At 44.4% G+C, this 24,017-nt stretch overlaps 3 protein-coding genes across 19 annotated transcripts in view; 1 reads left to right on the top strand and 2 right to left on the bottom strand.

Moving 5' to 3' along the window:
* CHD3 (chromodomain helicase DNA binding protein 3) overlaps window positions 1-367 on the bottom strand; it is a gene marked incomplete at its 5' end in the record, with an annotated part of 25,164 nt that extends 24,797 nt beyond the window's left edge. For all 10 annotated transcript variants that reach the window (XM_081220569.1, XM_081220575.1, XM_081220572.1 and 7 more), the window contains one exon: window positions 91-367. In XM_081220569.1, the coding sequence (XP_081076695.1) occupies window positions 91-367 (277 nt within the window). The remainder of the gene's footprint in view (window positions 1-90) is intronic.
* NAA38 (N-alpha-acetyltransferase 38, NatC auxiliary subunit) overlaps window positions 1-24,017 on the top strand; it is a 24,573-nt gene extending 556 nt beyond the window's left edge. Inside the window, exons 2-5 of one of the 6 annotated variants that reach the window (XM_081220589.1) lie at window positions 1,825-1,922; window positions 23,038-23,324; window positions 23,509-23,692; window positions 23,861-24,017. In XM_081220589.1, coding sequence (XP_081076715.1) covers window positions 23,244-23,324; window positions 23,509-23,692; window positions 23,861-23,973 — 378 coding nt within the window. In that variant the 5' untranslated portion in view covers window positions 1,825-1,922; window positions 23,038-23,243 and the 3' untranslated portion in view covers window positions 23,974-24,017. Of the gene's footprint in view, window positions 1-1,824; window positions 1,923-22,203; window positions 22,286-22,973; window positions 23,693-23,860 lie in introns of those variants that run through there. The other 5 variants (XM_081220588.1, XM_081220587.1, XM_081220584.1 and 2 more) reach the window with 5 other exon arrangements.
* On the bottom strand, window positions 5,380-22,967 carry CYB5D1 (cytochrome b5 domain containing 1). 3 transcript variants are annotated; one of them, XM_081220583.1, is made up of 6 exons: window positions 22,412-22,967; window positions 22,242-22,318; window positions 21,893-22,111; window positions 21,183-21,309; window positions 20,540-20,589; window positions 5,380-5,603 (listed from the first exon to the last, which is right to left on the bottom strand). In XM_081220583.1, exons 1-5 carry the CDS (start codon window positions 22,569-22,571, stop codon window positions 20,576-20,578), a joined length of 597 nt encoding a protein of 198 aa, XP_081076709.1. In that variant the 5' UTR covers window positions 22,572-22,967; the 3' UTR covers window positions 5,380-5,603; window positions 20,540-20,575. The 3 variants fall into 3 exon arrangements, with proteins under 3 accessions (XP_081076709.1, XP_081076708.1, XP_081076707.1); XM_081220582.1 differs by lacking the exon at window positions 5,380-5,603 and having other exon boundaries at window positions 17,081-20,589; XM_081220581.1 differs by lacking the exon at window positions 5,380-5,603 and having other exon boundaries at window positions 17,081-21,309.

The following is a 24,017-nucleotide window of genomic DNA, read 5'->3' as shown; positions in this document are numbered from 1 at the left end:
CCTCGCCCCCGCCCGGGCCTCGCGCGCCCGCGGCTCCGGCTCGGTCTGGGGCGGGAGGGGGCGGCGGGGGGGGAGTCAGCGGCCGCTTACCTGGCGGCGGGGGCGGCGGCGGCGGCGGCGGCGGGGGCAGCGGCGGCGGCGGCGGTGGCGGGAAGAGGTGGCAGCCGGGGGGGCTGTGGCGGTCGCGGCCCCGGTCGTGGCCCGGCCCGCGCCCGAGTACTCCCTCGTCGTCGTCCTCCTCGTAGTCCTCGTCGGCCGCCTCCACCTCCTCCTCCTCCTCGTCGCCCTCTTCTTCCTCCTCTTCTTCCTCCTCCGACACCACCATCTCCTCCTCCTCCTCCTCCTCGTCCCTCAGAGGGGAAGCCATCCTGTGGCTCTGGCCCCCCCACCACCCCCCCACCCACCGCCCGCCCGCCTCCCCCACCGCTACCACCACCACCTCCTCCTCCTCCTCCTCCTCCTCCTCCTCCTCCTCGGCGGCGGCGTCCTCCTCCTCCTCACCGCCTCCCCCAGCCCCCAAAACCCCCGGGCCACCCCCCTCCGAAACCCCCCCCTCGGGGCCGCCGTCTGACGAGGGGGGCCAAACCACCCCCAAAAATTTTCTTGGGGAGAATTGAGGACTTTTTTTTTCTTCTCTCCTTCCTCCCGAGAGAACAAGAGAAGGGGATTAAAAAATATATATATATATAAAAGTTTTCGACTTCTCTCTACCCCCCTCTCCGTTGCTTTAAATATATTTAAATTCTGAGGGGGGCGCTCAGAAATATTTCTCAGAGCTGAGGCACTAAGATGGCCGCCTGGAAATTATTTTTAAAACAACCCCCCCTGCAGCACCGCCACCCCCTCCGTGAAGAAAGGGAGAGGGGGGAAAAATCCCCTTTTAAAACAAAATGGCTGGCTTAATATTTCATTTTTCACCCCCCCATTCTCCTCCCTGTTACACCCCCATCTCCTAGCCTCTACTCAGAAACCCACAAATTTCTCCCTTTTTTATAACTGATTAGTGCACAGATTAATAGAGATATTTTCCTTGTGTACTGAGTGTGTGTGTGTGTGAGTGAGTGTGTGTGCGCGTTGGGGGGGGGCATGAAGGATTTCTGCATAAAACAAAAATGGCTGCTGTGACTAACTCCCCCCTTATAAAAAAATATTTGAGGGGGGGCATTAATCAGTACTCATGCTCAGTCTGACATCAGCATAAATTGTTAAAGGTTAACTAGTTAGATACTAGTCCAACTAGATTAAAAAATTTTTTTTTCTTTACTAGTCTCTTCCTCCCCACCTCCCTTCTCTTAAAGAAAAGCTTTTTTTTTTTTTTTTTTTTCTGAATACTTCAGAAGGGAGTGGTTTGATGTGAAGGTTTTTTTTTTCCCCTTCAGGCATTGAAAAGAAAAAAGATGAAATATATGTTTATATATAACTCTGTTTCTACATACCTCATTGAAGTCAAAACGCATTTAATTGTGTATGTATCTTTTAAGTGAGAAGGGGTACTGGATTTTTTTTTCTTTCTTTAAAAAAGTGATAGAAATCCTAGTGACTTTTGGGGGAGAGATATGAATAGATACGATGATTGAGTTTTTTTCAAAGGAGTCCATGTTTGATTCTCCCCTTTGCCCAGCCTTCTCAGTGATTTATGATTGTAAATTTTATCCTCACTCTTTTCTCCTTTACCTCGCCTTCCCCTCCCCCAATTACTTGAATATAAAATTCATCTGATGTGGGAAATTAATTTAGGGGGTAAATAGAACAGATTTTTAGAATAAAGGGGAAAGAGTTAAGTCTGAAGATTGTGAAATTATTTTCTCTTTTCTCCTCTTTCAGTATATTTCCCTTCCTCCATGATCTCCAACACTGATAGAGTGGAAGAAACTGAGGTACCATGAAAAAGAAAAGTAACTGGGACTGAGAAAAAGAAAGAGGTAGGGGGTTACACTCACATTTTCATCTGACTTTCTGACCCATGGTTTCCCACTGTACCCCAATGTTTATCTTTAAAGTGGTATCAGGAATCAGATGGAAGGTGGAAAAGGAGTCCAAAAGTAGCGTTCTCATCCAAAGATTTGGTCAGAGAAGTCATAAAATAAAACTTGCCAGTTGAGCAATGCTAGCAAAGGAAGAAGGGCAAATAGCTCAGTTCAACCCTATTTCGTTCTTGTCACCCTTTTCTTACTACAGTTTCCTCCCATTCTTTTGATCTCACTTTGACCTTTTCCTTGCTTCCCATTCCATGCCTGTGGAATCATTTCTCTCCTGGGTTATTTCTCTGTCTCTTGAGTATAGCTGCCAGCCACCAAGCAGCCCCTGCAGGGTTTGGGAGTACCTTAAGAAGGAGGGGTAGGTAGGCAGCAACCAGAAAGTAATAGTGACAGGGCATATTTTTGCTTACAAGGTTTAAATATTCTTTATTGATGTGCCACCCCCCAACCCCAGCTAATGCTCTTTATTGAGCATTGATTTCCATCTTTTTCTTAACCTGGACTTTGGAGTTCTCTTGTTTCTGCTCCCATATCATTCCTGTACTGAGTGTAACTCCTATTCCTCTTCCATTTGATTTTGTTATGTCCTCCTTCTTGGTCCCTGTGTACTAGTCCATCTGGGTATCCCCCTCTTTCTGTACATGGGCGTCTGTGTATGTGTGTCTTTATTTTTTACCGAGACTGTCCTTTCTCATCCCTTGACTCTCAGGCTCTGTCACCTCTAAGTGACTTTCCATCTCTGTCTTTCTGTTTACTTCTGTCTTCCGGGCTCTGACTGCGTGTGCCTCTTCTTCATGTGTGCCCGACTCCCCCTCTTTCTGGCCTCTCTGTGTGTGTCTGGGAAGAGTGTCCTCACGTGCATGTGGGCAGCCCTGCGCATCATGGTGCGCCCTCTCCCTCTGTGCTGAGCGCCTCTGCCTGCCTGCCTGCCTGCCACATGTGCCATGAGCTGCAGGTGTGGGGGGCGAAAGGTGGCTGTGTGCATCCCTGTACAAACATTCGTCATTCTCTCGAGTGCGCTTTGCATATGGATCTGTTAATTTGCCTGATTCTCCCTCTTGTCCATACCCCCCTCTGCCTGCCTGCATCTCCTGTTCTCTTTTCTCTCCCTACTGATCCCTTGATTTTTCTTCTTCTATCCTTGTTTCCGCCTGCCCCTCTACCTGCTTGCTCCTGTTATGGTGTCTGCCTGCCTGCCTGCCTGTCTGCTCCTCCCTGACTGGCTGGCAGCCTCTTTCTCTCTCTGGTTGTCTGTCTGCTTCTCTGGCTGTTTGCCCACCACTCTCTCTCTAGCCATCTGTCTCCCCGCCTGCCTGTCTCTATCACTTTTTTAGTCTCCGTCTCTTGGTTTGTCTACCTTCCAGGCCCTACCATGGTTCCCTGTCTTGGTTTGCCTCTTATCTTGCCTTCTACTTGTTCCTTCTCTTCTTTATGTCTATTTAGTTCATGCTTTTTCCTGGCCTCCCTTTATGTATGTCTTCTTGCCTGTCTACTCTACTTGCTTGCTGCTGTCCCACTGTTTAATGCTTGTATCTTTTTAGTGTGTCTGCTTATCAGCATTTTCTCCCTTGGCTTCCCCTATTCCAGCATCCCATCAATGGTGATAGTCTCGCTACCGCAGACCTGTCAGTGACCCCCTTGCCCCAAAGTCTTACCTGCCTTCTTGCCATATACCCTACCCTGCCTTCTCTCACTGCTTGCCTCTGTTTCAGTTCTTTCTTTTTCTTTTTATCTTTCTGGCCCCTCACACAGTCTGCCTGCCTCAATCTTTTTGCCATTTTCCCAGTCTCTCCTTGTCTTTCTGCTTTTTTGCTATCTGTCTGTCTGGCTGGCTCCTGCTGTCCACATCTCAGCTTGCTTTTTGTCTCCTCCCTTTTTTATCAGCTTTTACATAGATAGTGCATACACATGGTACAAAATTTTTAAAGAACTAAAAGTATCCTGTATGAGAGTAAGCCTCCCTCCTACCCCCCACTTCCTCTCCTCTGAGGGAGTCACTACACATTTCTTGGATCTTGTTCGAGAGAAGAGTCTACACATATATGTCTAATTGCTTTTTGCTGCACTCCTTCCAAATTCTCTCCCCGTTTTGCTGGATGCTTCTTCCTCTGTCAGTCTGTCAGTACTCCTTCCTATTTCACTGGGCTTGCCATTTCTTGCTTCTTGTTTTTTTGATTCTATTTTATGGTACTTGTCTTTTTGATTGACTGCTTGCTCGTTACACACTTTTACTACCAGGACGTGAAGTGTGCTTAGGAAGGGCTTGCTCTGTCCTAATATCCTGTTCTGCTCTGCGTCTTGAGTTGTCCTGATGACCACACGCCATTGCTGGTCTCTTCATCACTGAACTATGTATTAATTGAGAAAAGCCATGAAAGCACTGGTAGTATTGAAAAATACCTTGTAAATGTAGGAACAATTAATAAGTACAGATGGTTTGTAAGCTGAGCTTACATGCACATGGAGTAGATAGGGGCCCACTCTGCTTTTTCCATTCTATATGAATTCTTTAAAGGAATATGAATCTAGATCCTTTTAGGTTCAGCAGTACTCTTAGGCTGTTGACCTAGGCCTGTCCAAGAAGTTTGTCTTGCTCCTAGTCTAAAACACTCTGCTTCTTACTAAAACTTTCTCCCTCTTTCATCCTTCCTTCTGGCTCTTCTCACATGCCACCTTAGAGATGTTATAACTCCTTGGGGGAAGCACAGACAACAGCCTCTATCCAAGTCTCTTCAGAAAGATGATGATAAAACTTTTACACACAATGCACTGTTCTTTCATTTTTGCTTTTTCACTGCCTGTATTCCTGAATTTACCTGTTTCAGCCTCTATCCCTGTCTCTCTCCTCTTTTTCCCTCTCTTCCTCTCTCGCTTCTCTTTTCTTGGTTCTGTCTTTCCTCTTAGCTGTCTGTCTTGGGCTCCATTCTAGCCTCTCTTTCCGATTGGCCACCTTCCCTTTCTTCTGTCTGATTGGCCTGTATCCCTCCATCACCCCATCTGTCTGCTGGATTCTCCCTGTCTGCCTGCAATACTGTCTGTGATAGCACTTTATAAATTATAAAGCACTGTGTAGTATAAAATGCTATTATCACTTTGTCTTCTTTCTTTGTTTATTGTTTTCTTTCTCTGCTTTCCTTCTCTCTCTCTCTCCCCCTTTCTGTTTGTCTGTCTGTCTGAGTCCCTCTTGGTGATCTTGCCTGCCTCTCTGTCTCTCTGTCAATAATTCTCCTTTCTCTCCTTGCCAGCTTGTCTGGGTCTTTTTGCCATGCTGCTTCTCTGTGTGCTCAGTTCTTGTGTCTCTCCTTCTGTGTTTCCAGGTTCCTCTCTATTTCTTTTAGCTGTCCATTGTGTCTGTCCTGAGGCCTTTTATATGTGCCTGTGTGTCTTGCTCTCTAGCTGCTTGTGTCCCTGCCTGTCAGTTCCAAAGTGGGCACCACTCTGCTTTTTTCTATCTTTCTGTACTTCGAAAAATAAAAATAAATTAAAAAATTAAAATACCGTATAACTAATTGGTAGGAGAGAATTTTTTTGTTTTTAATGAGAAGACCATTAAGGAAGTGAGAACAGGAACTCAGGAATACAGCTGTCAAATGCAAACCAGAAATTAGATGCCAACACTTGCTGCTGCAAAAAAAAAAAAGAACAAGAAAAAAACTGTAAGGGACTCCCAAACCAATAATAAGATTATTTATTTAAAGCACAAGCTAGAAACATCCAAAGCTATAGTTTCTAACTTTTTTTTTTGGATCATAGAAAGTTATAAACCCCTTCCCCCAGAGAAACAGTATCTACACAAAATACCACATATGTTATCCTGAAACCTATGGAACCCAGGTTAAAACCCTGATGTAGGGAACCAATGAGAATGATTGATAGAGCACAGGCATGAACTCATGCAACAAGAAGATCAAAGGACTGTAAAAGCACTTTGCAGTCTGTGATTTTCTACCGAAGGAGACGTTAAAGAGATTCCTAGTTATCTTTTGAAATATAGAAGTTAGTGGTAATAATGAAAGGCATGTAAATGCTGAGGATTTTCTAGGCTTAATCATGGAATTTTAGAGATAGAAGGTCATCTAAACGAGTGTTTAGATGGCTAAGTAAGGTTGCCACCTGTCCTTTCCTGGGGAGCTCTGTCCTTTGTTCTGAGATTATATATTTCTCATATATTTTTATATAAAATAAATGTGTAATATGCTATATTTATATGAAACAAATATGCTAATGTATTTAACAGTATATTGTGTTTATTTAAAATGTTCTAAAAATGAGGTAGATCTGTGTTAGGAGGATGTCCATGATAGATTTTATAGGGAGAGAGAAGGAGAAAGAAAATGAGTTTTTATACTTCTGTACAACTTGAAAATTTTTCAACATACAGGTACTTGTTTTATAGTTACAAAATAATATTTCTGATATCTTTCTGTTAAATAATGGTGATGGGTATATAGGTTTGGTTTTGTTTTTGTTTGTTTTTTTTTTGGTTTTGTTCTTAATATCATTAATTAGCGCAGTAAAAAGTCAGGAACTCCATGTTGATCACTGACTTTTTTTAATGTTTTACTGGTCACTGTAATCTAAAAGTCTGGGATCTACTGCTTTAATCTAACCTCTTCTAGATTTCGTGAAGCAAGAAACCTCAGTCCTTCATATATCATAGTCATGACTTGCCATATTTACATGCCACCTATACTATTATATGCATACTATTTTCCTTTTTCAATTCACTTTTCTTTAACTTAAACAAATGTCCTTTAAAAAGTAAATTTTATATAACTAAGAAATAATATCCATAAATCCTTGATTTGATAAGGTAATTATAATTTTCCTAATTTATTTTAAAATACAAATAATTATTAAAAGTCAATAAAAATAAAAGCATCTTGCATGCTACCAGTGGTATAGGTACCATATTTTAGGAAACATCACTTTAATCTAATTTTGTAGGTACAGAAACTGGGGCCCAGATGTTGAAAGGATTGCCTAAGATCAAGTTAGTTGTTAGGTACAGAACCGGAATTTGAACCCGTATCTTCCAATTTCTAGTCTGCTGATCTTTGTTCTATATACTAAATGACTTATAAGTCAATGGATGTCCTAGGGTTTTAAAGGAACTAATATGTAAAATTGATGGTCACATGTATAACTTATTTATAACAGCTATACTACAGAACTGGCAATGGTCAACTTAATTTATCTAGTACATTATTAAACTTACATGTCTTCTGTTAACAGAGTTTCACCTCTTATCGTCTACCCTAGAGAAATAGTCATCACACTTGTGCATGAGGTGACACATACAAAGATATTCATTACAACGTTGTTTGTAATAGCAAAAAATTGGAAACACTCTAAATTTCCAACAGTAATGAATAACTAAATAAACTATACAGCAGTCAAGAAAAATGAGCTACATCTACATAGTAAGATTCTTTACTATATTGTTGAATGGAAAAAGGCATGCTGCAAAACAGTATATACATTATGATATCATTTATGTTCAGAGAAACTAAAAACAATACTATGTGTTTCTACAGATACATTTATATGTATATAAATTTCTTTTAAAAATTCTGGACATATACATACCAAATTGGTCACAGTGGTTACTTTTGGGAAATAATAGTCAAGGGGGATATTTAGCTTTATTGATAATTTTGAATTTTTCCAGTATTTACTTGTGTAAACAAATTTATGTAGCCCCATGATTACAGTAACAAATGAAGCCAAATGGGACAAGAAGTAGTGTGATTTCTCTAAAGAAATCATTCCTCACTAATTTCTCGTTCTTTGAGGAGAAAAGTGTGGAAGCAAAGTATAATCAATGTGTGTAATGTAGTTAGACTTTAGAGGACATTAGTGAGGTTCTAGTTTAAAAACTAATTAAAATATGAAGGGAAAAAAGGAAAGTTATAGAAGAGCATGTATAATATGGTACCATTGATGAAAGGGAAAAAAAATGTGAATTTCCATAGAATATTCCTGGAAGAATAAACAAGAAACTGTAGTCATTACCACCAGGAAGCGAAACATATTTTTTCATTGTTTTTCATTGTGCATCTTTTAAAGCAACTTGAAAATGTTTTAGTGACCAAGGGATTAGTTAGGTGGAGGGAGGAGAGACATTTGAGATCAGAAATAAACACACAAAAAAGTTAATTAAGGATATGTGGTAGTGATGATTGCTGTGGGCTGTAAAAATCTGAGAGTTCAGAGAAGAGAGCTCTTAGGGAGAGGAGGGGAGGGGGACTGAAGGACTTTCATATGTAGTTGTACTTGAAGGAGGCCCCAAAACATGACTAAGACCTATATAGCAGAGAGGAGGAAGAAGGGCAGTTTAGGTTGAGTAAGAAACTATTCAGCAAGTAGTATGTCGACCTCATACAGCTGGAGTGGTAAGTTCATGATAGAAAGGAGGTTTTTTCTGTTTTGTTTGTTTTTATAAATTTATTTTATCTCTGGCTGCGTTGGGTCTTCGTTACTGCGCACAGGCTAGTTGCGGCGAGCGGGGGTACTCTTTGTTGCAGCGTGTGGGCTTCTCATTGCAGTGGCTTCTCTTGTTGCAGAGCATGGGCTCTAGGGCACGCAGGCTCAGTAGTTGTGGCACACGGGCTTAGTTGCTCCACGGCACGTGGGATCTTCCTGGAGCAGGGCTCGAACCCGTGTACCCTGCATTGGCAAGCAGATTCTTAACCCCTGCGCCACCAGGGAAGCCCAGAAAGGAGGTTTTTAATTTTAAAAATTATATCTATTATTGAGAACTACTTCACAGGTCCAAAAGAGTATGTATAACATACATCAGCCACAAAGAATATTAAAATGAACACATGTATTCAATATCGGTTTAATAAATATAACATTAGTAACATCTTTGAAGCCTCGTAATGGTCTTCCATATTTCACATTCCTCTCCTGCCCCCTGCCCTACCAGTATCCTGAATCTTGTGTTATCATTCACTTGTTTTTTCTTTCTGATTAGTTCCCTTCCCACCTGTAACTTTTTTTTCTTTTTAATTTAAGTACAGTTGATTTACAGTGTTTCAGGTGTACAGCAAAGTGATTCAGTTATATACTTATATATATATTCTTTTTCAGATTCTTTTCCATTATAGGTTATTACAAGATACTGAATATAGTTCCCTATGTTATACAGTAGGTCCTTGCTGTTTATCTTTTTTATATATAGTAGTGTGTATCTGTTAATCCCAAATTCCTAATTTATCCCTCCCCCCACCTGTAACTTCTTAATTTTGAAAAACTTCAAGCCTACAGAAAAGTTGAAGAAGTACAGTGAACACCCATATACTCTTCACCTGGATTTACTAATTGTTGACCTTTTGCCACACTGACAATGACATGAGCAAATGCTTATGATCTAATGTTAATTGCATAAAACAATATAAAGCCATATATGTAGTATAATCACAACCATGTAAGAAAATACTAGAAGGAAGTGGATAAAATGTTAATACTGGTTTCTGCTGAGTGATAGGAACAAGAGTGATCTTTGTTTTGCATCTTTATGCTTCTCTACCTGGAATTTTCTGTAAGTAACACATATTCTATAATGAAAATTTAAAAATCTTTTCAAGTTAAAAAAAATAATCTTAAAAATATATGGAGAGAGAGAGAACAGGAGATAGTATCTAACATCTGTTCATCAAGTTTGGTAGTCCCAAAAAGTTTAAAACACAGTAATATGGAAAATAAACATAGGTACAGACCTCATATCTGAAGGAATCTAATTCTTTTTCTGCAAGGTTGTTTCCCATCTTGTGTGAAAAGGCCCTATTTCTTTAAGGCTCCAGCAGTCCGGCTGTTTACCCCTCCACTTCTCTCCCTGGCTGTCATCTGCTTTCCTCCCGATCATTCCCCTCATTCATTGAAGACTGACGCTTGGCTCAATCCTGCCCTCGACGCTGTAACCAGAGACCTTTCTCACCATTTCCACTTCTCTCTCCCACCTCTAGGAAATAGTAAATTCTTACCTCTTCTGAAATATTGAATTCAAGCCTCCTACTTTGGCTACAGCTTTCTATCCTTCCAGCTGTCTCATTGATTCACTATTCTTGGACCCATGAGACCCTGTAATCCCTTAATTCTTCCGTTTTCTCCTAATCAGCTCTACCATGTTCTCCCCTCCTTCCCTGTCCAACTTAGATTCCATGGTCTGTCATTTCAGCCACTGTGCTGCCCGTGTCTCAGCACCCTCTTTATTTACCTCTTGCAAACCCCCAACCTTGGATCACTTCGGCTGTCTGTTTACACTCAGGAGCACTTTGCGTGACCACGTGGTGTCAGAACACCATGACCACTCCAGATTAGTGTCCCTGCTCAGAAATCCTTTTTCCTAGTCAGCTTCCTTTCAGTTCTCCATGGTGACTTTTTCAAACCTTCCTCAGATTCCTCAAACCTCCTCCATCTTATGCTTCAGTAGAACATCTTATCATCTCCCTCTAGGAGACAGATCACCAGATGAGAACTCCCTTGAAATACTGACACTAAGACTACATATTTAACTGTATTCGTATTTGTCCTTTCCTCCCTCCTATCCTGTCCGAAGCTGATGCCTACACTTGGGCTCTGGCTCCCAGCCTTGCCACCTTCTCAGGGTGTAATGGTTAACAGTGATCCCCTAACTCTCCTTTATCTCCCACCCTACTTGCTGCTTCACAAGCACATTTAAATGTACTCAAATCTCCCCAGCTTTTTTTGTTTTTTTTTTGTGGTATGCGGGCCTCTCACTGTTGTGGCCTCTCCCGTTGCGGAGCACAGGCTCCGGACGCGCAGGCTCAGTGGCCATGGCTCACGGGCCCAGCCGCTCTGCGGCATGTGGGATCCTCCCAGACCGGGGCACGAACCCGTGTCCCCTGCATCGGCAGGCAGAGTCTCAACCACTGCGCCACCAGGGAAGCCCAAATCTCCCCAGCTTTAAAAGAGACACTCTGGACCCCAAGCTGCCACCCTACCTCACTGTGCCCATCACAGCCACGCTTCTTGAAAGAATTGTTTACACTCAGTCTGCTTTTCTTGCCTACTCATTTTCCAACCCTCTGCCCAGCCTCTCTACAGAAACTGCTTTCACAAGATGACCAACAACCTGGTTACTGAATTAAGAGGAAATTTCTGAGTTCTTAACTTGAACACCCCCTTCTTGAAATAGTCTTTGTGATCTGTGTGAGTCTGTGATCTCACATCTGCTCATACTTCTGTTGCTGCCTTTTAGCTAAATACTTTCCTTTGCTATTCATTGAGTAAAGGGGATACCTTAAGAAGAAAAGGAAGGGATTTCCCTGGCAGTCCAGTGGTTAAGACTCTGCACTCCCGATGCAGGGGTTAGGGTCTGGTCAGCATGACCAAAAAAAAAAAAAAAAAAAAAGACGAAGAAGAAAAGGAAGATTTAGCCCCAAATTGTTATATTTGTCTTTTTCCAGTTTTTGGCCAGGCTGCGAGGCATGCAGGATCTTAGTTCCTCAACCGGGGATCGAACCTGTGCCCTCGGCAGTGAAAGCACAGAGTCCCAACCACTGGACCGCCAGGGAATTCCCTCCCAGTTTCTTTTAGACCTGCTTTGATTGACCACTATGATGGAAACAATATAACAGTCCTATACAAAATGACAAAAACCAAACATTTTTTTTCCCCTTTGACATTGCCTTTTAACAATTTCTTAATAGGTTTTCACTGACTGGCCAGCCAGAATGCTTTGCTTTCCACCTACTGTTAAGCCCTGGATATTTCAGGAGAAGTGCCCTGACCCCTTTCCTGGCAAACCCCAAGCTGTCATCCTCCTGCCCCTTTGCTTGCTCGTGGGCCGTTTCCCCACCTAGCTCTCTGGATAGGGAGAGTTAATTTCAGACTAAATTGGATATGATTAGTAAATTAAAATTGACTAATTTTTTAAAAAAGATGCTATATTCCCAAACTATATAACTTCTAAAATGTATTCCAGAGCCAAGTAATGAAGTTATTCACTGCCTCCATCAGAGGAAGAGTTTGAGCTCTGGATTCAGGCAGCACCTGGAATCCAAGTTCTGCCACTTTACTAACAGTAACCCTGGGCAAGCAACTTATCCCTCAAGTCTCAGCTCCCTCATCTGTCAAACAGGGATATTAATGCCTACCTCACGTGGTTGTAGTGAAGATTTTGAGCTAACTTACATAAAGCACTGGCTATAAGGCACTTGATAGTTGGTAGCTAGTGTTCTAAACAGTCACGTTTACTATTAGCCATGTCTCACTTCAGAGAGATTCACTTAAGATGCTTGTAAGGTGAGAGGATTGACAACCAGGGTTATTTCATAACACCTTAAACTGAAGGAGCAAAGGGCTGACTTTAGTTATTCTTGTTCCCAATAGTTGCCCCATTTCCTTGCTTTCCCCTGCTTTATTTAAATAGGCTCAACTCTGGTATGATATGAAACAAACCACATTTTACTATACTCAGTTCTCCCAGTAGAGGCACAAACACTGTTGTTAGGTTAGAAACCAAATGTTAGTCACAGATACGGTCTACTGATTTCCTAATCATGACAGATGTTCCCTGGATGCTGAATAGTGTGGACTCTCAGGAAATCCCAAGGGAAGCATGCATTACTAAATAAAGAATGGCTAGCACAAGGAGAGGGGAGAGAACTAAAAATTTCAAGTGCCTGTCCCAAGGGCCTTTAGTACTGCTGGGCATTGCCCCATACCTTATGTTTAATCCTCTCAACAACAGTGTAAGGTAGCTTCTTTTTAAGTGACCATGTCCTGGTTTATGCCTGTTGTCCTTAGTGAATCCTTACTTCTATTGTTCATACTTTGTGATTGAAGAAATGGAACCTAAAAGAAGAAAAGTATTCTGTGCGTAGTTACAAAGCCAGGAAACTCCTCCCTCTGCAGCTGGATTTCTTCTGTGAAGACCTCATTCATACCTCATCCATCTACTGTCTGACTTCTCTAACGCACCACTGTTTTGCTGTTCACTAAATCTGTGGATGCTCAAGTCCTCACCTTACTTGACTCTGTGACATTTCACACTGTTTATCATTCCCTCCTCTCAAATACTCTCTCTTTGGCTTCCCTGGCACCATTTTCCAGGGTCTCTCTCACCACTTGGGCTCGTACTTCTGAGTCTCCTTCTCCTCCCCTCCCGTAGGTATTGTTCCTCCCAGGCCTCGCGTGTAGATCACACTTTATTCTGGAGGTGATCTCATCCTTGACTTTGGTTGACAGTTACTCACTGCGGGTAATTCCCAAACCTTTAACTCTAGCCGAGAGCTCTATTCAGGATCTCGTACCACACATCTGGTAAGGTCTGGACATCTGTATTTGCATGTCCTGGAGTTACTTCAGATAGCTAACTAGAAACACATCATCTTCCTTCCCCATGAAACTCTTCTTCCAAGCGTTTCCCTCCTCTGTCAGTGGATTCATCACCCTCCGCCCAGGCCAGAAACTTGGGTGTTGTCCTCGACTTCTCCCTCTGCCCCAGACCCCCTCCCAGTAAATTACTGAGTTGTGTGATTCTCTCTTAGCTTCAGTTCATCTTCTCTGATCTCCACTGCCACTAACTAACCTCATTCTGGCCACCTTCATCTCGTTCCTGGACTGCTGCAATAGCATCAGTCTCCCTGTCTCCACTCTCTCCTCTCTTTTTCTCCCCTCCGATCCATTCTCTCTTGACATTGTAGTCAAGTCACCTTTCAAAAATGCAATTCTGATCGTGACATTCTCCTCATAAAACCCTTAACCTTGAATTGTACACTTTTAAAAGGGTGAATTTTATAGTATGTGAACTATATCTTAATTAAAAAAAAAAACACCTTAACCTGATTTACAAAGTCTCGCAGGACCTGGTCTGGCCTCCATGTCTCCCACTGCCCAGCCTCTTCAGGCCTCCCGTCTCCTCTTGGCTTTACCGTCCTGCACTTCCTTCTGCGTCTGAGCTCTCCACATACTCTCACTGCCAAACTCTGCGCTCTTCATGCTGTTTACTCTTCCTCCTTACCCGCTCTCACTTCTTCGCTTGGCTACCTCCTCCTCGTCCTTCCGGTCTCAGCTTGAGATGATGTTCTCCAGAAAGCCTTCCCTCATCTCCCCAGACTGGGTTTAGATATTCCCAAGGCACTTCTCTGAGAAAGTGACATTTAAGCAAAGCCTTTAAGGGGCAGGAGTTGGCCAGGTGATGAGTGGAGGGTGGAGCGTCCCATGCAGAGGAACAGCATGTGAGAAGGCCTTGGCAGAAAGGAGCTTGGGGGAGTGTCAGAAACTGAAAGGCCAACAGGGGGATAAAGAAGGGGCTTGGGCACGGGGGAAAGGATGGATTGGGTGTTTGGGGTTAGCAGATGCAAATTATTATAAATGGAATGGACAGAAAACAAGGTCCTACTGTATAGCACAGGGAACTATATTCAGTATCCTGTAATAAACGATAATGGAAAAAAAGACGAAAAAGAATGTGTGTGTATATGTGTATGTATGTGTGTGTGTGTGTGTGTGTATACACATACATATAACTGAATCACTTACTGTATAGTAGAAATTAACACAACGTTGTCAATCAACTATACTTCAATAAAATAAATTAAAAATAAAAAAAGAAGAGCCTGGAAGAGGCAAATCATGCAGGGCCTTGTGGACAACAGTAAGGGTGTCCTATGTCCTCTTAAGAGGAGTTGGAAGCCTTTGAAGACTTTAAACAGGGGAACTTTAAAAGCTTCCCCTTAAGGACCTACTGTAGAGCACAGGGAGCTCTACTCAGTACTCTGTAATGACCTATATGGGAAAAGAATCTAAAAAAGAGTGGATACATGTCTATGTATAACTGATCCACTTTGCTGTACACCTAAAACTAACACAACATTGTAAATCAACTATACTCCAATTAAAAACAAAAAAACAAAAAGCAAACAAAACTTCCCTTGGCTGCTTTTATATAGGTAGAAGCAAGGTGAAAAGAGGCTCACAAACTTCTCTGAATCTCCCACTAACCTGTAAGCTCCTTGAGGGCAGAAATTATGTCTTCTTATTTAGTGTATTCACAGAGTCCAGAATTGTGCCTGATACACAGCAGATGCTCAGTATTAGGTTAATGAATTGAATAAATGGATGGTGGGGCCAGGATTCCAACTTTGGTTTTCAAGAAAGACTCAGCACTCCACTCCTACCCGAGACTGATTGGATATCCCTCCTTTTGCCTCCAGTGCATCTGTGGTCAATTGTATTTTCCAGAAATGGCCACAGTAACAACTCACATCCAGCATGCTCTTATTACAGTGTGACTTTGACACTCTTCCCACTGAAAAGTGAGGTCTAGTTCCTTCCCCTTGGATTTGAGGTGAGGTTATAAAAGGTGCTTGAGGCTCCTTAAGCAGCAGTAGGTGACTAGAACAGCAGCCTATGTTTGCCACGCAGGGAGGTGATGCCACTCAGTGGGTAAGTGGGTGGCCTATGACTGTCTTGTTTCAAAGCCCACCTTTGCTGCTTAGTATGACCTTTGGCAAGTTACTTAACCTCTCTGTGCTTCAGTCTCCTTCTTTCTTCAGTGTAAGTAAAAACACTAAGTTTGTTATGATGATTAAGTGATTAATGCAGGTAAATGCAGATCTACAGGTAATACAGATCAGTCTTTGTGATTATCTCAGGCAAGTCTCTGATCATTCAGCCATCACTGTCTCTTGTAATTCTGTTTCTTTGTCTTTATAGTACTTTTGGTATTTGTGTGTGTGTGTATTGTGTTCATATATGTATATGTGTATATACACATACATAATATATAGCTTTTAGCACTATCTGAAATGATCTGGTCTACATGTTTTTTTATCCCACCAGAGTATGAGTCCCAGTAATGCAGGAGCCTTGCCTGTCTCATTCACTGCTGTATCCCCAGTACCTGGAACAGTACCTGGCACAAAGTGCTTATTAATAACTTTTTTTGTTAATGAATGGATGAATAGCACTTTCATACTTCTTGTGGAAGACATCACTAGTTCCTACCCAGTATCCCTTCTCATTCCACAGTAGTGGTCCCTGCTTTTGTTGTGGATGTCAATACAAAATACTGTCCCAGACTCCCTTGCAGCTAAGGGTCACTGTGTAATACATGTCCTATCAATGAGATGTAGTCAAAGTTCTGCTAAGAATGTCTGGGAAAATTTTTTGCTTTGATTTAGGCACTGCCCTTTCATCCTTCCCCTCTTCCTCCTTCCTGCCCACAATACAGACAGGAAGTAGAGCAACCAAAAAGGAGATAATCATGAAGACAAAAACAGGAGCAACCTGTGATGTTGATGAACTATCTAGTGGAGTCACTACACCACAGACTCTCTCATTATGTGAGAAAATTTAACCCTTTTTAGTTAAGCCCCAGCTCAGCCTTCTGTTACTTGCAGCCAAATACATTCTCACCTGATACATTGTGGTAGAGTAATATCTACTCCTATAGGCTGTTCATTAAGGGCAAGGAAATATTTCCTCCTCCTTACTGTTCTCTAGGAGGACTGGAAGAATTTATCAGCACAAATGTCACTCACTATCCAGATCTCTTCTGCTCTCTTCAAATAGTGAGAGTGGGCAAGTAGCAAGGGACACCACAGTGTCTGAATATATTTGACTCCTGAGTTCACATATTTCAAGTAGTGGGGGTTACATTTACCATTCATTCCTGAAACAAACATGTATTTATTGCCACTCTATGCCAGACATTATATGGCTGTTGGGGATACAGAGATGATTAAGTCAGATGATTGAAACTGGATGCCCAAGTTCCCACTAAACATTAAGCTCCCAAAGGGTGGGAGCTGGGCTGCTCCCAGTAAGAAAGGGACTTAATTGTAGCAGTGTCTCATCCATATTGTTCCTCGTCTCAACCTTCTTGACCCCTGATCCCATTTTAATGGCCTCAGTTCACTTATTCATTCACCAGCTTTTGTGTGTGAGAGTGTTTCCCTGGGAAATAGATATGGACTGCATATCTATTTGTACTTTGAATGCTTAATCTTTGACTTCCAAGATCATTCAGGTTTCAGATTGTCTCCTTTCCCTACAGCTGAGCCTCCATGCACTCTTGCTGCTCCATCATAAAGTGGCTGTTCTCCCATTAGCAACACATCTATGTAGTTTATCTAAACTCAGCTGTGGGGACTGGGTACATTAACCTTATCCTGATGTCATGAATCGGTGTTATGGTCCCAAGTCCAAATGATAGATCCCCTCACTCAGCTCCAGGGTATGTCCAGATCAGAATTTGGGGCAGTAAAATGTTTCAGACTAGTTGTAAATTTAGCCCCAAGGCTTAAAGTTTTAGGAATTGCTGCCATGGGAACACAGGTGTATCAGGTTGAAGTAGACCACTGAGGCAGGTGCCAGGAATCCAGGAACCACATCATACTGTCACCTTTGATATTTTACTTTTGAGGGGCTTTATTATTGTGCTTGTGTGTGTACTATTTCAGGGGCAGAGGGGGTTGGGCCATTTTGAGACTGATGGAAATTACAGCACCCTTCTCCAAGATAATACACATCTGCACACACACACACACACACACAATATTTAGAAGTCATTTCTGGAGGCCCAGGTTAAGAACCCAATTGTGATTTGCCATGAAGGTGGAAACTTTTTCTGTACCATAATTTGGTCCTTTACCATGTACTATTTTCATTTACCTTTTCATGTGTGTATGTTTTAGCCCATTCAGTGAGCAAGCTTTCTGCAAAGAACATACACCTTTTTACGACCCCCAATGATATGTGCATATAGTGACTGAGCCTTGTAGGAAATATGTGCAAATTGAGTTCTTTGAAGATGCTGTGATTTACTGAGGACAGGCAACGTTCCTTTCAATATACCACCCACCACCCGACCTCCCTACAAAATGGAAGAGATCATTACCAAAGGACCTACAGTCATATTCTACTTACTTCCTAGGTTTTAGGACGAGGCATTATTTACATACTCCTCATGCAAATATCCAGTCTTGGATATTTAGAGAACCAAGGTAGTTCCTAGTAGAAAGCTTTATACAAACAAAACAAAACAAAACCCTCTAAGAATAAATGAACATACTCTATTATCTTAAAAATTTGTGATCTTTATTCCTTCCATAGTTCTGTGCCTCACCCTGTACATACCCACACCTGTAATCAGACCCCTTACTTGTCCTATCCCGTGAGTTTTATTTCTCAAACTACACTCCTTTCCTGGCATGTGCTTATGGAAAAACTTAAAAATAGGAATAAACCTAATGCTAATAGAATAGTGCCCATGTTGTTTTCCCTTTCTTTCTGATCCTTCCCTCTCACCTGTACGTTTCCACAGGCTACCTTTAATCCTAACCTGTTTACAACTTGGAAGTGTTTTCCCTCATCCGGGCCCCTTTCCCTTCACTCTGTAGGAGACTACAGCCACCTGGTGGCCATGTAGAGAAAAGACAGGTCGATTGCCCCAAAAATCTGGTGAGAGGAAGAACCTTTATGGAGTAATTTTTGGTTTTGGATCTATATGGCGAACAAGGAGAGAGAAACCCGTGGATACAGATGACAGCATAGGATCCAGACATCCTACTTCTCGGTCCCACCTTGCCCCTCCCCAGGACACAGCATCCCATCCACTAGTCATTAGAGGCAGAGGAATTCACTTAACATTTGAGATCATTCCGTGAAAATTTATTGAGCAGTGGGCTTCCCTGGTGGCGCAGTGGGTGAGAGTCCGCCTGCCGATGCAGGGGACGCGGGTTCGTGCCCCGGTCCGGGAGGATCCCACGTGCCGCGGAGCGGCGGGGCCCGTGAGCCATGGCCGCTGGGCCTGCGCGTCCGGAGCCTGCGCTCCGCAGCGGGAGGGGCCACAACAGTGAGAGGCCCGCGTACAGCAAAAAAAAAAAAATTTATTGAGCAGCAACTGTGTGCCCAACACTGGCAATACAGCAGTGAACAAGATGGACACGATCTCTGCCCTCATGAGCTTACAAGCTAGCAGCCAGCCAGCTGATTACATCCATAATTTTAACATTACTATTGTAATAAGCGCTCTGAAATTTAACAAAGTCCTGACCTGCATCGAGAAATCAGAAAAGTCTCTGTGAGGAAGAAACACATAGGATTAGCAAGGTGGGAAATGGAAGAGTGTTGTAAGCAGAGAGAACAGCCTGTGTGCCGGCTCTGAGGCAAGAAAACCTTTAGTGACCAGAAAGCCAGTGAACAAAGAGGGGTGATGCAAGGTAGAGGCTGATATATGCAAGGTCTTTGGATTTAGCACTTGATTCCAAAAGCAACTGGAAGCCACTGAAGAATCTGAAGGAGGAAAGTTAGATGTTTAGGTTTGTTTTTCAGAGCTCACTCTGCTGTGTGTGGAGGACAGAAGAGGAAATGGGAGGACTGGTTAGGAAGTTATCCCAGCAGTCCAGACCAGAGGTGATGATAACAGCTTCGAGAAAAGAAGATGGATTCCAGAGATGTTTAGGAGATAGAATCTACTTGGAGAGTGACTGGCTGTGTGAGGAAAGGGATGTGTTTCTGGTGAGAGGTACTAAAGTAGGAAACCCTGGAAGAGGGAAGAGTTTGGGCAGATCCCATAGGCACAGGCCCTGAGGCTGGGGTTACAGCAACAGCATAGCTTTGGTTCTCAAATAGTTTAGGGTTTAACTGAGCAAACAAGATACACATGAAACAACTGCAGGTGGATACAGATGTCTTCACCTCTGTCCATGCCGTTCATAGCCCCTCAGCACACTCCTCTGCAGCCTACCCAGTGTCTTATAGGGGGCCACCTTCCACGAAGATGCACTAACATCTCCCTGCTTCTTTTTTTTTGCCTGCTACTGTCAAGAAATTCACCTGTGGTTCTCATTCCCCTTCCCTCCTTAGGTCATAGGGGGCCAAATCTGGCCACTGCCCTCCATGGTTGTTCTCTTTTGAACACCAGGAGTTTTCTGACTTAATTAGCGCCTCTCTTTACATCACCTCTGTCAAGCCCCTTCTTGTAGAGTCACCATCTGGCAAAGTCGACCCTGTCTTCCTCATCTTTCCCTCAGAGGCACAGGCCCATCATGAATATACATGCTGTTGCCTACTTTTTGCTCCCCCTACTAAAGTGTCCCAATCCAAAAGCTCCTTCCCACTCTAATTTTCCTGGAATCAGTATATACCCACCTCTTTGCCTCAGAAAAGTCAGAGGAAAGTTTTGCTACAGGATTAACCATGAAGTAGCCTCAATAGGTATTACTCAGCTGACACTTGGCCTTCCCTGTGTCCTCTCTACCACTGCAGAACTATGCTAAGTCCCTTCCAAAGGCAATAACTAAAAAAACAAAACAAAAAAGCACAACACCACGGCTGACTACACAATAGGCCTACAGGTTCCCATTGTGCAGTGAGCTTGGACATTGAGAAGAACATAGACTTTGGAATTGGGAAGACCTGGGTTTGCAATCTGGTTACTAAGTAGTGTGCCTTTTGTGCTATTAAATCTTACTAAGCTTCAGAAGATTTATCTGGAAGTAGTGGTAATGGTATCTGTCTTATGGATAGTTGTATTAAATGAGGTGTATAAAGCACATAGCATAATATCTAGCCTGAATTACCTGGTGACCGTTCACTTCCTTTGTTCCTCTTGGGTTTCAGCTGCCAAATACTATTCAGAAGAGAGATTAGCCAGTTTTATATGGCCAGTGATAGACATTTCCTATTCCTGTCTTTGTAAATCCCATCTTCCTACAGCCATCCCATTTCCATCATTGGCAGAAAAGTTCTTCCATCCCTCATCCCTGTGTAGGACTTCTCTTTCTCTTACTATTGAAAAGTTCTGCCTGAGCTCTATCTGACTATCCTCTTCTACATCTCCATGATCTAAGATACTTTATTTTCTTGTATCATTCCTAAAAATTAATTCACTTCTAGCGTTCTTCCTAACTTTCTCAGAGTAAATTGTAACTAACCCGAGGAATAGGACCTTTACACTTCAGTAGGGCATGGGAACCTCAGGCCAGCTCCCAGAGTGGAATGGAGGTCTAGGTCCAGGTACCACCCTCCGTGCCCCATCCCCACCTCTTTTCCTACAGGTCACAGAAACAGCTAAACTCAAAATATGTCTTGAGCCTACATGAGCTTTACATCTCCCTTTCTATAGCTCTGTGAGGTCATCACTGAAGTACAGCAGTACTGCAGGTGTGTAGAGTGTACTGTCCATATTGAGATAATCAAATTCTTCCTCCTCATCCCGGATACCATTCTCTTCCAGGGTATAATCCATATTCAGGTTCTTCCCTTCATATTTCCATGTGTAGCTGGCAGCATGTGCGTTATAGAGGAGATAGCGGTGTAGGATTTCCCACATTGATTCCAGGGCCCCCACCTGGAGAACACGAAAGCACCCCACCCAGAATTGTGGGTTGAACGAGCAAACACACACACACACACACCCCCAAGCAAAGGCCAGGAACCCAAAGCTGGGATCAGAGTGCCTCCCTTGGCAGAGAGCAGCTTAAGGCACTCCACAGTCCCAGAAATAAAGTTGGAGCTCCAGCATGCAACGAATGGCCCCCAAATCCTACCTGCCTTTATGGCAGCCACTAAACAAATGGCCCTAAAGTCACTGCCCCCTCACCTCATCCCCACAATAGAGTAGACTAATAAGAGAGCCCAGTTGCAATTGCTGTACAAAAACACAGCATGTAAGAGCTTCCGAGGACAACCATCACTAAGGTGCACAAACTGTCACCCTGGGTTTAAGAAAAAGTCTCTTGTACCCTGTGGCCCAGCCACACCTTTAATTCCCAACCCTGGGGACGTAGGTGGTCTTCTTTCCTCAGTTACCCCTAAAAGGAAAGAAAATACAGCTCCCACCGGTTGTGGAGAGCTGCTGGCCTACAGATCTGCTTGGAGATTTGCTGGGATTCTCGGTTCCCTCTAACCTGCCCCCAGGCACCAGTTCTCACCTCCAGAGTGTGCTCTTGCGACGTGAGCGTGTTAATGATGCGGATATTCCGGGTCTTGGCGGACAGCCGCCCCACCTCGTAACGCGACCCCTGCCACCAAGGCTTCCCGAAATCATTGGCCCAGTCCGAACGGGGCAGCTGAGGCGGCACGTGCAGAAAGCGGCCCCACGGGGTGCGGTATCTCAGGGAACCGGTCAGCGGATCTATGTGCTTGCGGATCTTTTAAGCAGGGTTTGGGGGAGGAGGGTCAGAGCAGTCACTATCTCGGGCTCTGTTTAGCCTCTGCTTTTCCTCTTCATCCCGCTCTCCAGTGCCCCTCCCCCCAACCCCAGGTTCCAGCAGAACTCACGTCTCTGGTGTCTGGATCAAACCAGTGACTGATGTCCTGGCCCGCAACTTCCACGATGGGTTTCAGCAGCAGGTCTCCTGGGAAGGAGCAGCTGCTGTCAGTGCTAGCCATCTAAGAACCAAGCACCCCCCAAACACACCCTCGACGCTGGCCCAAAGTGTGGCGCTTACCCTTGTACTCCTGTGCCAACGGCGTTAGGTCGTACACGTTTCCCAGGTAAGACACCCAGAGGTCTTCCGGCTGGTTATGTTGGGCCACCTCGGCCGGCGTGAAATAGCGACGCTGAAAATACTCAAAGTCTGGCCCGGCCACTAGGCCCCGGCGTGACATGGCTCTTGCTCTATAGGTCACCGACTCCTTTAGTTGCTTCCTCGCTTTTCAGCACGCACTCTCTGCTGCATCCTCCCTCTGGTCCGGGAGCTAAGGCGAGCGCGTTTATCCGCTGACATGGAAACCATTGTCCTTTTCCGGCCACCGTCTACTGAGATCAAACGCTGTATGGGCGAGGAGGAACGTGGGCTGCGCGTGCTCACGGGAAACGTAGTCCGATTCAGGCATTCAAGTAATTTGAGTTTTGTCCTCAGGAGTTCCGCGGGAAAGAGAACACACTCCGTTTTCATTCACAGTGGCCTAGGCTACAGGGAGTATTTAGGACATACTATCTCGCGAGGCAGAAAAACAAGGGAGGGGAGGAGTGTGATTATGAAAAAAGGTATTCTCGCTAAATTCCAGGGTCTTTAAAGGATGTGTAAGAAACTAGAGTTGAAAATTTCTCGCGATATCTTGGTACATCCAGCGTAATAGGCCTCAGTGAGCCGCAGCGCCGAAATAGAAGCTCGCGAGACTTCTGCAGTTGCCGGAGACGAAGAGGAGGAGGAGAAGGAGGAGGAGGAGAGGTGATCTCGCGAAAGAAAACAGGTCGGGAGCGCTCGCGAGATCTCAGACCACCGGACACCAAAGGTTCTTAGGAAGTTGAAGGGCCTGGAGGAGGCCCGGGAACAAATGGCCGCAGCTGGACCAACCATGCTGCTGCGAGAGGAGAATGGCTGTTGCAGCCGGCGTCAGAGCAGCTCCAGCGCAGGGGTTAGCTCGGGTTCTGGGGTTGAGGGGCCGTCGGGGAGCAAGATGGGGGGACGGAGGGGGAACTGCAGCTCCCGGCAGCCTCTGGGCTCCGTGTGAGCGCCCCGCGGGCTGTCGGGAGCTGTGGTTCCGCGGGCGGGCAGCAGCCGGGGCGGCGCGGTCTGAGCGCCCGTCCCGCCCCGCTCAGGACTCAGATGGGGAGCGCGAGGACTCACCGGCTACGCGCGCTAGGCAGCAGCTGGAGGCGCTGCTCAACAAGACTATGCGCATTCGCATGACAGATGGACGGACACTGGTCGGTTGCTTCCTCTGCACCGACCGCGACTGCAATGTTATCCTGGGCTCGGCGCAGGAGTTCCTCAAGCCGTCGGGTCAGTGCCTGGGGAATGCACACCCGCCTGGGAATGCGGCGGAGCCTCACGCAAAGCATTTCCCCCTAAGTGCCTGGCTGCACCCCTTATTTTCTGGGACTAGAAGTCGTGGCACAGAAGGGACGGGGCCGACGCTGGCCTGCCTCTCTGATGCTCTCTTTTTTCCAGATTCCTTCTCTGCCGGGGAACCCCGTGTGCTGGGCCTGGCCATGGTACCTGGACACCACATCGTTTCTATTGAGGTGCAGAGAGAGAGCCTGGCGGGGCCTCCCTATCTCTGAACACGATCGCGCACGCCTTTCGGACTTCATTAAATCTATAACCG

The sequence above is a fragment of the Mesoplodon bidens genome (assembly GCF_964165515.1).
Source record: "Mesoplodon bidens genome assembly, chromosome: 19".
NCBI lineage: Eukaryota > Metazoa > Chordata > Mammalia > Artiodactyla > Ziphiidae > Mesoplodon > Mesoplodon bidens.
The sequence above is the reverse complement of the archived record's forward strand: the minus strand, read 5'-3'. Positions and strand labels throughout refer to the sequence as shown.